General features: G+C 35.9%; 2 protein-coding genes across 13 annotated transcripts in view; one reads left to right on the plus strand and one right to left on the minus strand.

Moving 5' to 3' along the window:
• The window catches only part of aldob (aldolase b, fructose-bisphosphate), a 509131-nt gene extending 503010 nt beyond the window's left edge, over nt 1-6121 (plus strand). Inside the window, exon 9 of the transcript XR_012389379.1 lies at nt 6060-6121. The gene's annotated coding sequence lies outside the window, so the exon portion shown is untranslated. The remainder of the gene's footprint in view (nt 1-6059) is intronic.
• kdm3b (lysine (K)-specific demethylase 3B) overlaps nt 437-14914 on the minus strand; it is a 37636-nt gene continuing 23158 nt past the window's right edge. For 6 of the 12 annotated variants that reach the window (XM_068213332.2, XM_005173142.6, XM_068213331.2 and 3 more), the window contains 6 exons: nt 14561-14680; nt 12047-12070; nt 8363-8502; nt 7722-7898; nt 5458-5592; nt 437-1327 (listed from right to left, as the gene is read on the minus strand). In XM_068213332.2, coding sequence (XP_068069433.2) covers nt 1247-1327; nt 5458-5592; nt 7722-7898; nt 8363-8502; nt 12047-12070; nt 14561-14680 — 677 coding nt within the window. In that variant the 3' untranslated portion in view covers nt 437-1246. The remainder of the gene's footprint in view (nt 1328-5457; nt 5593-7721; nt 7899-8362; nt 8503-12046; nt 12071-14560; nt 14681-14914) is intronic. The other 6 variants (XM_073921800.1, XM_073921798.1, XM_073921799.1 and 3 more) reach the window with 1 other exon arrangement.

Raw genomic sequence — 14914 nt, forward strand, 5'->3', positions numbered from 1 at the left:
TTTATATGAAAGATTTCCTGATTATTCTTTGAAAAGAAACATGGTTTAAACCATAGGAGACAATTTGGCTTAAAGGAAAGACAAATCCGCCCCTGGTGGGTTAATTGGCATTTCTGTGAGAAGTTTGCATGTTTGAGTTGGTTTCCTTCGGGTGCTCCGGTTTACACCGTAGGTATAGGTATAGGTGAACTAAATAACTAAATTGGCCGTAGTGTATGAGTGTTTATGGATGTTTCCCAGTACTGGGTTGCAGCTGGAAAGCAGCTGCTGTGTAAAACATATGCTGGATAAGTTGGTGGTTCATTCCACTGTGGTGAACTGTGATGATTAAAGGGACCAAGCCGCAGGAAAATAAATGAATGAAATGCATTAAAAGCTATAAGCAGCACATCTAGATTTCCTCTTTCTCCAAAAAAAAAAAAGCAAACAGGCAATATTTCAAAAGCCTTAGTTTATTGCAGTGTCATCCATGAACCACAAAATGTCTTATAAAATAAAACAGTAAGCATTAAACAAATAGATAGCTAAGAAATTCATTGTCATTTCAAACAACAGGGCCAAATCTTTTCTTGTAAACCTTTATTTTGGAGGGAAAAAAATCATGCACACTGCTAAGATCAATATATATACTGATACACATTAATGACCAGTAGTTCTGCAGAACTGGAACTGTTGATTCATGAATTACCATTCATCAAAGCCAATCTAACGCTTGTTGTCAGTGAAATATTACCTAAAGTTCATATTACAAAAAAAGCAAAAGACGTGTTTTTACCAAAAAAACTAAATAAAATTAAACAAAAAAAAACTTTGGTCTAGTTCCCTTCCATGCTCTTGTCCACCTTTCCTTGAAAAGGTGTTGGGAATCTATCAATGAATTAAATTTCTGTTGAGCCCACATCTGAACTAAAAGCTCTCCTTCATTGAAGAGCACAAAGCAATGTTTTCTAAGAAGGAAACCCAGTGCTCACTTTTCACAGACGTTGGTAATGAAACCTTGTTTGAAGGCCTTTTAAAAGATTCACGTCAGCTATATAACCGGCTCTTTGAACAGTCCAACAAATGCTGAGAAAAGAACAGACTTTTAAAAATGCAGAGAGGAGGATTGTAAAACTAAAAGATGCTTTTGTAACACTGATGAAGCAGCACCTTCATCCTACCAAAACTTTGAGAGACTTTCCATTATAAACAACTTGTTTTGCACAATGGCCTCATCCGAACCCCGAAATCTCATTGTGGCGTCCAACTAAGAACGGCCTAATTTGGGCTCATGGGCTTTTAGTGTTGCCACAGCATCCTTCACAGCATGGTAGATGATGTTCTTCACCTGTAAACAATGGAAATATGACATTAAACCAGTGCTTGACAAGCTTTATTTCCATCAAAGCTTACTGGAAAGATTGAAACAAACTGCTACACAGACAGTGTTGCCAGATATAGCTGACTTTTTATAGCCCAAAAGCTGTCCAAAGCCTGCCCAAACACACACAAAAAAAAACTGTCATAATATTTAAATTTATTTATTTAAATCGAAATTAACTTAGTTATTTTAACAGTCATAATTTTCAACCATACAGCAACCAACACCAGCAGTCACAGAACCACAACAGAACCGGGTCACATTGAAACCCTGCCCCCTCTCACTCAAAAACTGTAGATTACACTACCTATTAGAGTAAGTTTTACTTTCGAAATGGGGTACGAATTCATCCTATTTGGTGTTTTAAATTCTTTTGAACATTTTTAGGTGCTGCTTGTCAATCAGACCATGCTAAATCAATAAGTGTTATGAAAACCAGGAGTGAAAAACCGGGTGTCGGATTTTGATTCAACTTTCCTTCACCTCCTCTTGTGGGTGGGCCCATGCGGTTTGCGCTATGCACTGGGTACACAGCTTTGTTAAACAAGTTGCAATTAAAATTTACATTTTAAAACCAACAAAATTGTCAACCCGCCAATGCAATTTTTTACCAGCACAATCAAATTTAAAACTGCCCAATTAAATGGGAAACCGCCCAATGTGGCAGAAGATCGCGCTAAATGTTTGGAAACAGGGTTCCCGCTCAAAACCAAACATCAATTTCTCTGCCTTTCATTGATGAAACGGCCGAATTAGCTTGACATATCTGTAAAATGAATGATAAAAACATGCCACTGTTGTGCGTTGCATAATATTAAATTGATTTAAGCTTGAATATAATTTTTCATGACTTTATTAAGCACAGTAAAAACAAAAACTAATCATTTAACTCATACTTTGAACACATTCGGAGGTACTTATTGTTTGCTTGGCTGTGAATGCACATGCTTCCATGATTGATAGCTCAATAGCAGTTTTACAAACTTTACATTTAGCTTTTTGTCACCTACTGTTTAACAGCCACTTATCAAAATAGTCATTTTGAAACTGAAGCCCCTATTATGTATAAAATCCTTGAATGCTTGTGTTGGTTAATAGGTAAAGTCCAGTCACTCACTTGACTTAAGTGACACCCAGTAAAACGTAGCTGAAAATTAGACTTGGGATAACAATATGAAGCACCAAAATAAAGCTATATAAGTGTCAAACTATATATATATATTAGGGGTGTCACGATTCTCCAAATTCTCGATTCGATTGGATTTTCGATTCTTAAGTCAAGATTCGATTCGATTTTCGATTATGAATAATTAATTAATTAATAACAAATTAATTATTTGTAGTCTACCGTTTAAACTACCTGACCTATATGGTCTTTGTTTTACCCATAAACAAATCATAAAGTAAATGAATAAAGGCAAGTTACACACATAATTACCACCTGTCAATCACTTTTTTCTTGTGAATAGGCAGTGATCTGTGTCGTTATTATGGCGTCGGTAAAAAAAGGTGCACAACCAACAGGAACCGGCCAACAGTATCTGAGGTTTTCGCTAAAATGACTAAGTACTAGTGTGAAAGTAAAGGATTGAAGCATTCTTAACTAGTTTAATTAGGTTAACCAGGCAGTCTAGGGTAATTAGGCAAGTTATTGTATATTGATGGTTTGTTCTGGAGACAGTCTAAAAAACAATTAGCTTAAGGGGCTAATAAATTTGACCTTAAAATGGTTCATAAAAAATTAAGAACTGCTTTATTCTAGCCAAAATAAAACAAATAAGACTTTGTTCAGAGGTAAAAATATTATCAGACATACTATCAACATTTCCTTGCTCTGTTAAACATCATTTAGGAAATAGTTTAAAAAGAAAAAAACAACAAAGGGGGGCTAATAATTCTTACTTCCACTGTATATATTTACAGTAATTTTTTTAATGTTTTCAAGAAAACTTATTCAGTTCATCAAGGCTACATTTATTAAATGTAAAAAATGTTAAATTGTTAAATATTTATCAAAATTTTAAATAACTACTTTGTTATTGTATGTAGTTTCAAATAAAATTATTACTCCAGACATTATTGCTTTTGTTACTATTACCATTAATAAATATAATAATAATTAATATTAGTGATTTCTGAAGGATCATGTGACTGGAGTAATGAAGCTGAAATTTCATCTTTAAAATCACTGGAATAAATGAATAAATTAAATGATAAACTACTTTTGAACAAATATTTTATAATGCAACATTTCACAATTTGTATTTATGATGAAATAATTGCAGCCTTGGTGAGCAGAAGAAGCTTAGTTTAACATATTTAACAATCATACTGACCCCAAACTTTTGACCAGTTGTGTATAGAATATTTTATAAGTGAAAATGTGCACTTTAATTTTAACAACACACAGACATCGTCACCGAATATAAAGCAGAGGTCAGACTTTCTCATATATACAAAGCCTCATTTCAATTTTCAGGTTTTGTAAAAATCGATCTATTGAATTAATCAATCTATTAAAGAAACGTTGGCTAGAATTCTGCATTATAAGCTTAAATTATAGAGAGACATAGCAGATGAACCGAGACTGCATCAGATCAATGTAAATCTTTCTTTCGAGCTGTCAGTGCGGAAATGAACAAAACAACAGGCCTAATCAGGGCCGGAGCAAGCTGAACTGCCGCTCTAGGCAGAGGACGATCATGGCGCCCTCAACCCCAATATGTGAAAACGAAAGTGACCGGTTATGAAAATGAAGTACGGTGTCGCGGACCTCTATTCTGTTCTATGCGCGGATATAACTGAGGAAGTGCGGGTGCTGAGGGAGCGAGGGAGATGTCGCCAACGCTGCTCTCTCTATTCTGCCGTCCTATGTGCGGAAATAACTGAGGACGCGCGGGTGTCGCAGACCTCTATTCTGTTGCCCTATGCGCGGATATAACTGAGGACATGTAGGTGCTGATGGAGGTGTCGCTGACGCTGCCCTCTCTATTCTGTCGCCTATGCACGAATATATCTGAGGACGCGGATGGTGAGGGAGGTGTCGCAGACATAACTGAGGACGCGGGTGGTAAGGGGGGTGTTGCGGACGCCGCCCTCTCCATACTGCCGTCCTAGGCGGCCGCCTAGGTCGCCTCTATGGATGCGCCGGCCCTGGGCCTAATACAACATATTATACGATTAAAATAAGGAAAAATTAAATTAAGTAATTTCGGTCAATTTTCCTGACGGATAAACCGAGATCAGGCTGGATAAACAGCTCTCGGTAATATTTCAGCATGCTTTCACTTTCGCATTTACCGGTAAGAATGACATCTGGCCCTGCTCATCATTCTCTCTTCATATAGCCGTAAATATGGCTATTACACGATCATAATACACTGTGATATAGCCTGGGTCGTTAGTTCGTTGCATTGTTTTGTTTTCTCACTACAATCGATCCGCTCAATAGGGCAGAGACCGTCTCATTCAGGCGATCTCGGACTGATTGATTTGGCGCGGATGCGAGCGCAACTGCTGGATATATGAACTAAAAGCCAAACCGCCAAACCGCGCTAACGGGGGAAACGAGACAGATTCCTAAACAAACGTCTATGTGTGAAAGCAGCGTAAGATTGTATTTGCACACAATTGACAGACAGTCGCAGCACGCAGCTCTGGCTCAATCTGTCAGTCAACAAGGCAGCAATGTACACTAACCCGAGCGTCTCGCACGCTGGCTCCGGGCTATCGGGCAGTCCTTTTTGTCGAGCCCTGAAGGTTTATGCTCTGACGATGGGTCTCCTGCGTCTGCACAGTTTAACAAGCACTTCAACAAGCGTGTCAGCTGATGTGACATGGGGGCATGGCAGCACCGACGATTCTATTTTTTGATTCGATAATCGAAATAGAGCATAAATTTCGATCAATTTTCGATTAAAATCGAAATCGTGACACCCTAATATATATATATATATATATATATATATATATATATATATATATATATATATATTTCATGACTAGGATCAAATCCACTGACCTTCAGTGTCTGAAATAGACCTTTTAAAGTTGCATGACATTCTAGAAATTCCATGAGGAAAGAAATGTAGAAATACCTGTAGCTTGTCCTCGTGGTTTGTGTGAGTGTTGGAAAGGTGGCGAAACTCTTGCGTCAGTCTAAAACAGTGCTTCACATGCTCTGGAGAAACAAAATCTTCTGCAGCTTTGATACAGCTGTACAGGTTGTGCACCTGAAAAGGCAAAGATCTGAGTGTCAAGAAGTGTTTGCGATAGATGTGGACTCTACAGTAATATATAATTGCTGTTATAGCAATGTGAAAGTTGTTATAGCAATGTGAAGTTGACTGTCATTGACTGTGCGGTTTATACACACACACACACACACGCGCACACACGCGCGCACACACACACGCGCACACACGCGCGCGCGCGCGCACACACACACACACACACACACACACACACACACTTGAAGCCAGAATTATTAAACCCCCTTTTTATTTTTTCCCCAATTTCTGTTCAATGGAGAGCAGATTTTGTTTCAACACATTTCTAAACATAATAGTTTTAAAAACTCATTTCAAATAACTGATTTATTTTATCTTTGCCATGATGACAGTAAATAATATTTTACTAGATATTCTTCTTGACACTTCTAATCAGCTTAAAGTGACACTTAAAGGCTTAAGTTAATTAGGTTAACTAGGCAGGTTAGGGTAATTAGGCAAATTATTGTATAATAATGGTTTGTTCTGTAGACTATCGATAAAAATATAGCTTAAAAGAGCTAATAATAATGACCTTAAAATGGTTTATTTTGACATTTGATCACTACTGTTTTGACTGAATACTGCTAAACTCCCATAAAAATTCATTTGCATGTGTGTTAATCAATCCTTGTAATCTGATTTATTATATTTTATGCAGATGCATTAAATTACAAAATCATCCCAATCAATTTAAAATGATGAATTCTATCCAAATTGAACCATTCGTTTAATCTGGAGAAAGTTTACTTTACTGTATCTTAGGAGAAAAAGTCCACTTTTGCTAATATTGTTAATTAGAATTCTATGTGATATAGCTAAGCAGTGTCACACAAAAGTGTGAGGAATATTATTTTTACAATTGGCACAAGAACTGCAAATAATTTAAATATAAAAGTTAATGAAGTTATTATTTTAGTGTTATTATAGTTTTTCTGGCTCAGAGCATTAATTAATTTACATTGAAAATAGCAATGTTAAAAGACTACTTATTTTAATTAAAGGTTGTGAATATAATAATAAATATATATAATAAATGAAATTTAAAAAATGAAGACCACCAGTACGGGGCGATAAGTGACTGAATAATTAATTAAATTCATTCCCACAAAAGGCTGATTCATTCATGAACAATGAATAATGCTTTATTTGTTGTTTTAATATGAAAGATGAACTTATCAAGAAGTCACTTTGAAATAAATAAATAAAGAAGTTAGAATTAACCCAAATGCAGATTTTTTTTCTTCAGTTTTTTATGATATACACTCACCAGCCACTTTATTAGATGCACCCTACTAGTACCGGATTGGACCCCCTTTTGCCTTCAGAACTCGACCCAGAGACCCAGACCCGGCAACATTTTTCCAATTTTCTATTGTCCAATTTTGGTGAGCCTGTACGAATTGTAGCCTCAGTTTCCGGATCTTAGCTAACAGGAATGGCACGTGCTGTGGTCTTCGGCTGCTGTAGCCAGTCCACCTTAAGGTTGGATGTGTTGTGTGTTCCGCGATTTATTAATGAGCAGTTGGACAGGTGTAACTTATAAAGTGGCCGGTGAGTGCAGTTTAGTACTATATATCTAAATGTCTAAATTTAAAGACACAACACTGATAGAATTGTCTGCTTACAAAAATAGTCACAATATAAAAACCGTCTCAGAGCAATGAACTGGAATATTGGATCAGCTTTTTTTTTTTTTTAAAAATTCCATGATCCATTTATCTAATTAATATGAAAATTTACTCCTCATTTACATCCCATCAAATTTTTTTTGCAGAAAGTTTTTAAATATTAAGAAAAAAAACTGTAGTACTTTACAAGCATTGGGCAATAGTACCATAGAAGTCAATGGCTGCCTACTGAGGACCAACATTAAAAAATATCTTCTTTTGTGTTCAGCAGAAGAAAAATAAAAAAAAAACTCGATTTTTGTGCGTTTTATTGTTCTGAACTAGGCATCAAATAATGAAATGTAACGAAAACACAATGGCCACTATGTATTGGTGTTCTGGGAGGTTCTGAATGTAGTTTTGAAAATGCAATGTATTGCTACTGCTACAATGTAGCACTAGAGTTTTTCTCACAAAACGAACCTGATGTGGTGCTCCAGCTGGGATGAACACTGCATCTCCCAAAAACTGCACAATGGACCATCCCTGGACTCCATACTCCTCATACAGCCTGCGACGCAACGTCTGGTCCAGGTACCAGCTCTGGTCATGGATAGGATCATGGTCTGGTGGGTTCTCTTGACCTTGTTCCTCTCCAACCTGCAATTAACAGAAATTTCAGAAAAACTTCAGTCAATCACTGTATTAACAAATAAAAAGTGGAACACCAGGAATCTGCAAATGTTAAGATTTATTATTAGGAATCATAAAACCTCATACAGGCAGTAGATATGTTTCCATCCACCTATGTTTATGTCCATTTTGGATTATTGCATAAAAATGCTTAATGGAAACAGCAAGATGTGCATAACTTTAAAAATACACATAATAATAAAAAGTATGCTCAATTGAGTAGGATACATTTTTAATTCGATAAAAAAAATGCACTTAAACTTTGATGGAAACTTTACTGAAGAAATTATAGCATACGCATATAAAATGCATAGGATTTTGTTTAATAGATTATGTGATTATCACATTTTTCATGTGATATTCCAGTTTTACACATAACACCTAATTCAGATTCTAATTTGGATGGAAACCTAGCTAAGGTTATTCTTTACCTTTCGTAAGAGCTCTCGGATCTTCTCAGCATCTTTGGCAGCATAGATGTGCCAGAGAGCCCCAGGTTTCTCCTTGATCTCGTAGACTCTTCTTTTCGTCATGTCATCTACATCACCCTCTTCAATAGTCTGCATCACCTCTGCAGTGAAACCAGGAAGTTCAGCAAACACACACACACACACACACAAACCATAACCATTCATAAGACATTATCCTTTCCATAAATAAAGCTGATCTATTAATTCTGATTGCTAGAACCTCATTTGCTTCTACAAAGGGTTTGGAAAGATTAGTTGGGTGACTACATAACCAGAAACACCATAGATATTTATGACTTAAAATTCAACAACCTATTGCAACTACTAAGCAACAGGGCTGTCAATGTTAAATGTGTTCATACAAAATCTTTAACGCTATGAAAATGACATTATATCCATCTCATGTTGCTATTTTCATGGACTTTCAAAAGTGAAATTTAAACCACACTGAACTAAACTCAACGTCACCTCATAAAACTGGACTTGCAGTTTTAGTTTACTAGAACATCTATGTTAAGCTGCTTTGACACAATCTACATTGTAAAAGTGCTATAGAAACAAACATGAATTGAATTGAACTATTTTCAAGCACACATCCTGTCTCCCTGCTCTCAGAATACGCCCCCAAAACACAAACACACAAAATTACTGACAGGCACAAAGCATTTAGGATTTTTAAGTGAAATCCACCACAATGAACATTTTCTTGCCATTTACAACTGTTGCAGACTAAAGCATCTTAAGTTATTGCAATTACACATAACAGAGCAGAGCTTCAGAACAAAATACACAAGATTAAATAAAGAAAACAGATTTTTTTAACTAAATATGCATGTATCTAAAACTACAGTCTTGAATGTGTACTACAAAAAAGGTTTACATTGAAATATGTTAATCCACTGACAGCCTAAGTAAATCAAGGAAGCAGACCAAGCAAAGAGACAGACTTGGAGGAAAGGATCGACACTCACAAACTGCATAAACACTATACATCAAACATCTACTCATCAAGAATAAACTGCAGTAGAGTCAAAATACAATTGTATGCAATAACAAGAGGAAGCATATTTCTGCTGGAATAAAAACAAATTGCCATTTAAAACACCTTTAAATGAGGTATTAAAACAAAGGAATGGCAGGATATGAAAGTCCATCACCAACCACCGAGAAGCATGGAAATAATGCTTTTGTTCTCTATTTTTCTAAGACTGATCAAAAATATTTAAAGGGGTCATAGGCTGAAAACAAATATCAAAAATAAGAATAATGTTTGTAACAGCTCGAAAGAGCAACCCATTTAATGAACAAGGCCTTGAGAGTCAGTTGACCAATAAAGAGGTCATTTTTGAGCAGCTGTCTGATATATCTTTTGCATTGAATTCTGCACCAGCAGACTCTGTTGTCAGTATTTTGGGTTGACTGTGCATGATAAATCTGAGTCAGACAGATCTGATCGGCAGTTTGGCAAACCATCGAACAAGATGAAAAGCAAAAGTGAAAGCAGCAAGCAAACATTAAAGTCAAGAGGGCACAGACAAAAAGCTGCTCTTATATTTTATCATGATGATTTTCAAAATGTTAAGCATGTGTGGTTGTGTTTAGTTTGTATAGCATTATGGTTTTCTTTGAATGTTGAACAAACTGCCACCGGCTGGTATGGAGGTTTTATGGCTAGTTGGTCTTTCGCAATGTGTTCAAGCTGAACTCTACATCCAGTTGTCACATCAAGTTCTTGTTTTTGATTCTGGTTTGTCACAGACAATTACATGCTATTATATACTAATACTGTAGAACTAAAAAAAACTTCCAACAAGAAGAATGTGGGTTTTTTGGAATACTTGTTTAAATCAAAAACAGGTTTATACCTTTTTTTAATGATATGACCCCTTTAAATGGTAAAGATAACTAATTAACCATGTGATCTGAAGGGACATTGTGAAATGCAACAGCAACACTATGGTCACTATGTTTTGGTATCCTAAACGATTCTGAATGGAGTTTACAATATAGTGCACTATGAGGTACAATGTTCACTAGGGATGCACCGATCTTAATAAGGCAATTTAGTCTATTCTGAAAACATCTAAAGGCCGGTTCACACTGTGCGATTTTTTTTATAATCCTAAACTTTTGTAGCATGTCAGACAGCACGAACATGGCTCCCATGTCACACTGTAAGATCTCAGCCTTCATAACGTCAGACTGAACAACAATGAAGATGCACCAATCACAGAAGAAACTCCCCCAGAGTTTGATGTCATCCACCCGTGACACTTTCACTATCTCACGTTTTGAAATTATTCCTTACAGGAAACGTAAACAATCTGTAGCTGAAATTTTGCACACAACATGCCTTAATAAAAAAAAAACAGTAAGAATAAACTGCTTTGACATTTCCCCGCAATCATTTGGATGCGTCACATGGATTGCGTCATTAGATTCTGTCCTCCTCCTATTGGTTCATAAATTGATACTCATCGCAGCTGTTGTCACACTGCAGGAAAGTGTCTGAAACTTCAGACACTGTCAGAACTCCATCGGAGGGAAAATATGATCACAACAGGCATTAAGCAGCTGTCTGTGAACATGTCAAACCAACAATCAAAGATCACCGATTTTTGCCTAGGATTTCAGGAATCTTTTAGGATTTCCCAAATTTGTCTCAGATGACAAAATTGTGACTGAAATCTCACAGTGTGAGCTGGGCTTTAGATGTTTTAATATTTTTACAATAAATTTACAAAATGTAATATTTAATAATAATAGAAAAAAACTTGACATCTTTCTTTAGGAATTACATGCCTTACTACAACTTATATTCCATACCCAGTCCCTACACCAAAACCTAACCCTTCCTATTTGTAAATTATTGACAAAAAAAAGAGGGGATTAATAGTTTGAGATAATTGATTGCAGAAGCACATAACCCTAACTGTGAGCCTAAGCTAAACTCTAAACCTATGCCTTAAATCTGATTGGAATGTTGTTCCAGGAACATGTCCTACTTAATGAAATTATACTAGCCAATTAAAACAGAAGGAAACCCCTGCACATTTAGTTTAAACTAAATAGTTTAAGCTGATAGTTTAAAACTAAATAGTTTATAGCTTAAGTTCTGTTAAAAAAGGAAACAAAAAAGCAACAAAAAAATTCCTGCATAAAACAAAAGTAGACAGGCCAAATTAAAATGCTAAACCACCAAAGTGGTGCCTATAGAGCAGCAACAACATAAGACTTTCGTTTTTGTAAGGTTATAATCAAAGCAATCCTGCACAGTTAAACACTGCTTTAATATCCATTTTACACACAAGACAACACAAGACAAAAAGAAAACAACATTAAACACTTCAATAGTAAATCCCCTCAAATATTTATATATTCAATATTTAGGATTTTTGTGAAATAAGGCAGAAAAAACAACATCCCATTGCCAACTTAGTGCTAAAACCTGCTAGTTCTTATATATGGTTGCTTAACCGGTGCATCTCTACTGTTTACACCAATTACAAAAATGAACTACCAAAATCGTTTTTTGCTTAAAGAGAATTAATAGATGGGTTAAAACAATGGGAGTGAAGAACAAGAGAGAGCGAGAGAAGTGGGAGGGCATGCCTGAAGTGAGACGAATGAAAAATATGCACAGACCTTTGAATCCAGCGAGGTCTGCTTCTGCAAATGAGAAATGGTGCCACAATCAAAAGTAGTAAGACCCCAAGAGCACAGGCCATTCTTAAAGCCTTGGTTGTGTCCGACTCACTGCTATGTGAGAGTTTTGAACGTTCCAAGGGTTTAGCTGAATGTTAACTAATGCTACACTAGCTCATCATCTACAGATTTGACCATGACAGACCTCATACAGAGCGGAGACCAAATATAAAGAATAATAGTACATTGTCAAAACATTCCATGTGACATTAGTGGATCAAACAGTAATCAAATGAAGCTCTAATAACACAACTGTGATCCAAAAATAAAGAAAGTGATAAAATAAAATTTTGAATAAATTCTGATAAAAAAATATGTAAAAACGCTGCTGACTGACTAAATACGCACCCTGATGACTTAAAGTAAAAGAGAAGATACAGGCAAACAAATATGTTTTAATGTTGCGTTCACACCAGACGCGGATGAAGCATCAAGCACGAGTGATTTACATGCTAGCCAATGCAAAGACGCGAATAGACATCCTGCGGCACAAATGATCTTATTTTGTGTTTCAAAGATTCATGCAAATGAAGCGGTGCGAGTTGAGCATTTAGTGCATTTGACGAATGAATTGCTCGAGTTGGAAAGTCTGAACTCCAGTGGATATTTGCGCTGCGTTAACCAATCAGGAGATTGCTCTTGTAAGAGTGAATAGCGCCTGCGCCTGTAGTTGTTGTTTCGGGGGAAAATCCTCTTGCCGACACCGGACAATAGTTTATCAAACTGGGCTCAGCTCAGTCTGAAGCACTGCTGAAAGCCTGGTATAGTTTCTAAAGGAGTTGATGAACTCACAGTGCTGGGTGCACCTCTGAAAAGATCTAGTAGACTTAGACACAGCGCCGAACGAATAAACGCTGTTTTTTAGCTTCCCTAAAGCACATAAAAAACAGCTACTCTCTTACTACAATCCATGCTAGCCATTAATAAACAATGCTAGAGTCAACAGGCAGACAGAAGCCCTGTCCATGGCACGTCTAATGTGAAGTGAATTTGCTGTGCGAATAAAGCGAATTTGATGCACATTTCAAGCGAGTAAACTCAAAATGTTTTATTTACTTGCCAATAGTGTAATTTATCAGTGTGTGCTGCGTCTGATGTGAACACAGCATTACAGTTACAGTTTTTTTTTGCCAAACCAAAGTGTTCTTGGAGCTTCATATTGGTTACATGAGGACCACTGATGTAACAATGTTTTGGTCCCATTTCTGGACTTTGTACATCTCGGGACCCTTGCTATGGAGGATGACAGAGCTCTCGAATTTCATCTAAAATGTTAATATTAATCATTTGGGTTGCAAAGATGAACAAAGGCGTCAGAAGATTGCAATATATGAGGACGAGCAATTAATAGAATTTTCATTTTTAGTTGAGATAATCCTTAAGTCACCAGTGAAAATGGAGGGAAAGTCGCCCAATAGGTTATGGGGATCATTAATGAAGCTGTAATTCTCATAGAATAAAATATAAAGTAGTTAGTTCTGGAAATTGAATGTGGTTTCTACTCTTACGGAGGTCTATAGGATCTCAGGGTGTAATCTACCGTTAGGGACTACAATTGATTGATAAAAAACTAAATTGTAACAAAATGAGGGGTCTGAATACTTTTGCAAGGCACTCCAGCTATTTTGTTCTAGTTTATCTTTAGCTAGGGGTAGATTTTCTATCGTTCAGACGCTAGAAACTTGAGCATAAAATGCAAGTTCACAAAAAAAGTAATTGGATCTTCATTCACCATCACACATGTAAATCCAAACCTGTATAGCTGACTTTTTTGTGAGGTTAGATAATTTTAAATTGTACAAAGTGGTGAATAGAACTTTTAATGATCTAAAAATTAAGTACATTTTACTGATGTTCATTGTATTACATTACTAGATCACAGTTTTTAACTGTTATTTGTAGTTTTTGCCAAGTTAAATTTCTTTGGAGGTGCAGAACGTTTTGTTGGCTAACAAACTAATTGATAAACTACAATAAAAATCCACAAACACACTGTGCTTTTAATCGCTTACAAACTCATTATCCCCAGTTTAAAAAAAAAACATGAATGTGAAAACATTTTCATTTAGTAAAACTAGCTTTAAGGACAGGGAGAATTTTCAGGGAAAATTATTTATTTGTTTCATTTTTCATTAAAAAAAATATGAAATTGTCCGTGGTGATGTGGAATTTTCAAATAAAAGAAAACCTAAAAATTAAATTACACATCATCTTGTTTTTTTTATTTTATCTTGAGTGACTTTTTGATTAATTTACCTTTTACCTTCAAAATTAACCTTCAAAAAAAGAAATCACTCAAATATTCATGGTTACAAAGTTTTTACTTTATCCTGCTTAACTAAAATATTTGCAGCAATTTTAGTGAACACAAACAACAGCTTAATTAATTGAGCAAGAAATCCTGTAATATTCTAAATGATGCTGCTTTCAAAAATAAAATTGACTCATATTTACCACTTTCTTGGTCATTCTCTCCTTCTGGGATGCCCACATACACCATAACGTTGACGGCATCAGACACGTCCAAATGCAAGTTAGTGGTGCCGACCTTCCTGTCTTCTGTGGAGATCAGACCTGAAAAAAACATGAAAGACACTTTTAACTATAGCGCCACATAATTTTGCATGCTTGTTTACAGTCATTTGCCACATGTGGTCAACAGATTTTATGAAGTTCTGTGTTTTCCTTGTGGTAATAGGCATGTAGGTGCATGTAGACTAGGCATGGAACGATAACCAGTTTCAAGGTGTACTGCGGTTTGGAAAATGGTATATGTTTTTACGTTTTTCACAACTATTTTATTTTGTT

This window comes from Danio rerio, chromosome 14 (assembly GCF_049306965.1).
Source record: "Danio rerio strain Tuebingen ecotype United States chromosome 14, GRCz12tu, whole genome shotgun sequence".
NCBI classification, from domain to species: domain Eukaryota; kingdom Metazoa; phylum Chordata; class Actinopteri; order Cypriniformes; family Danionidae; genus Danio; species Danio rerio.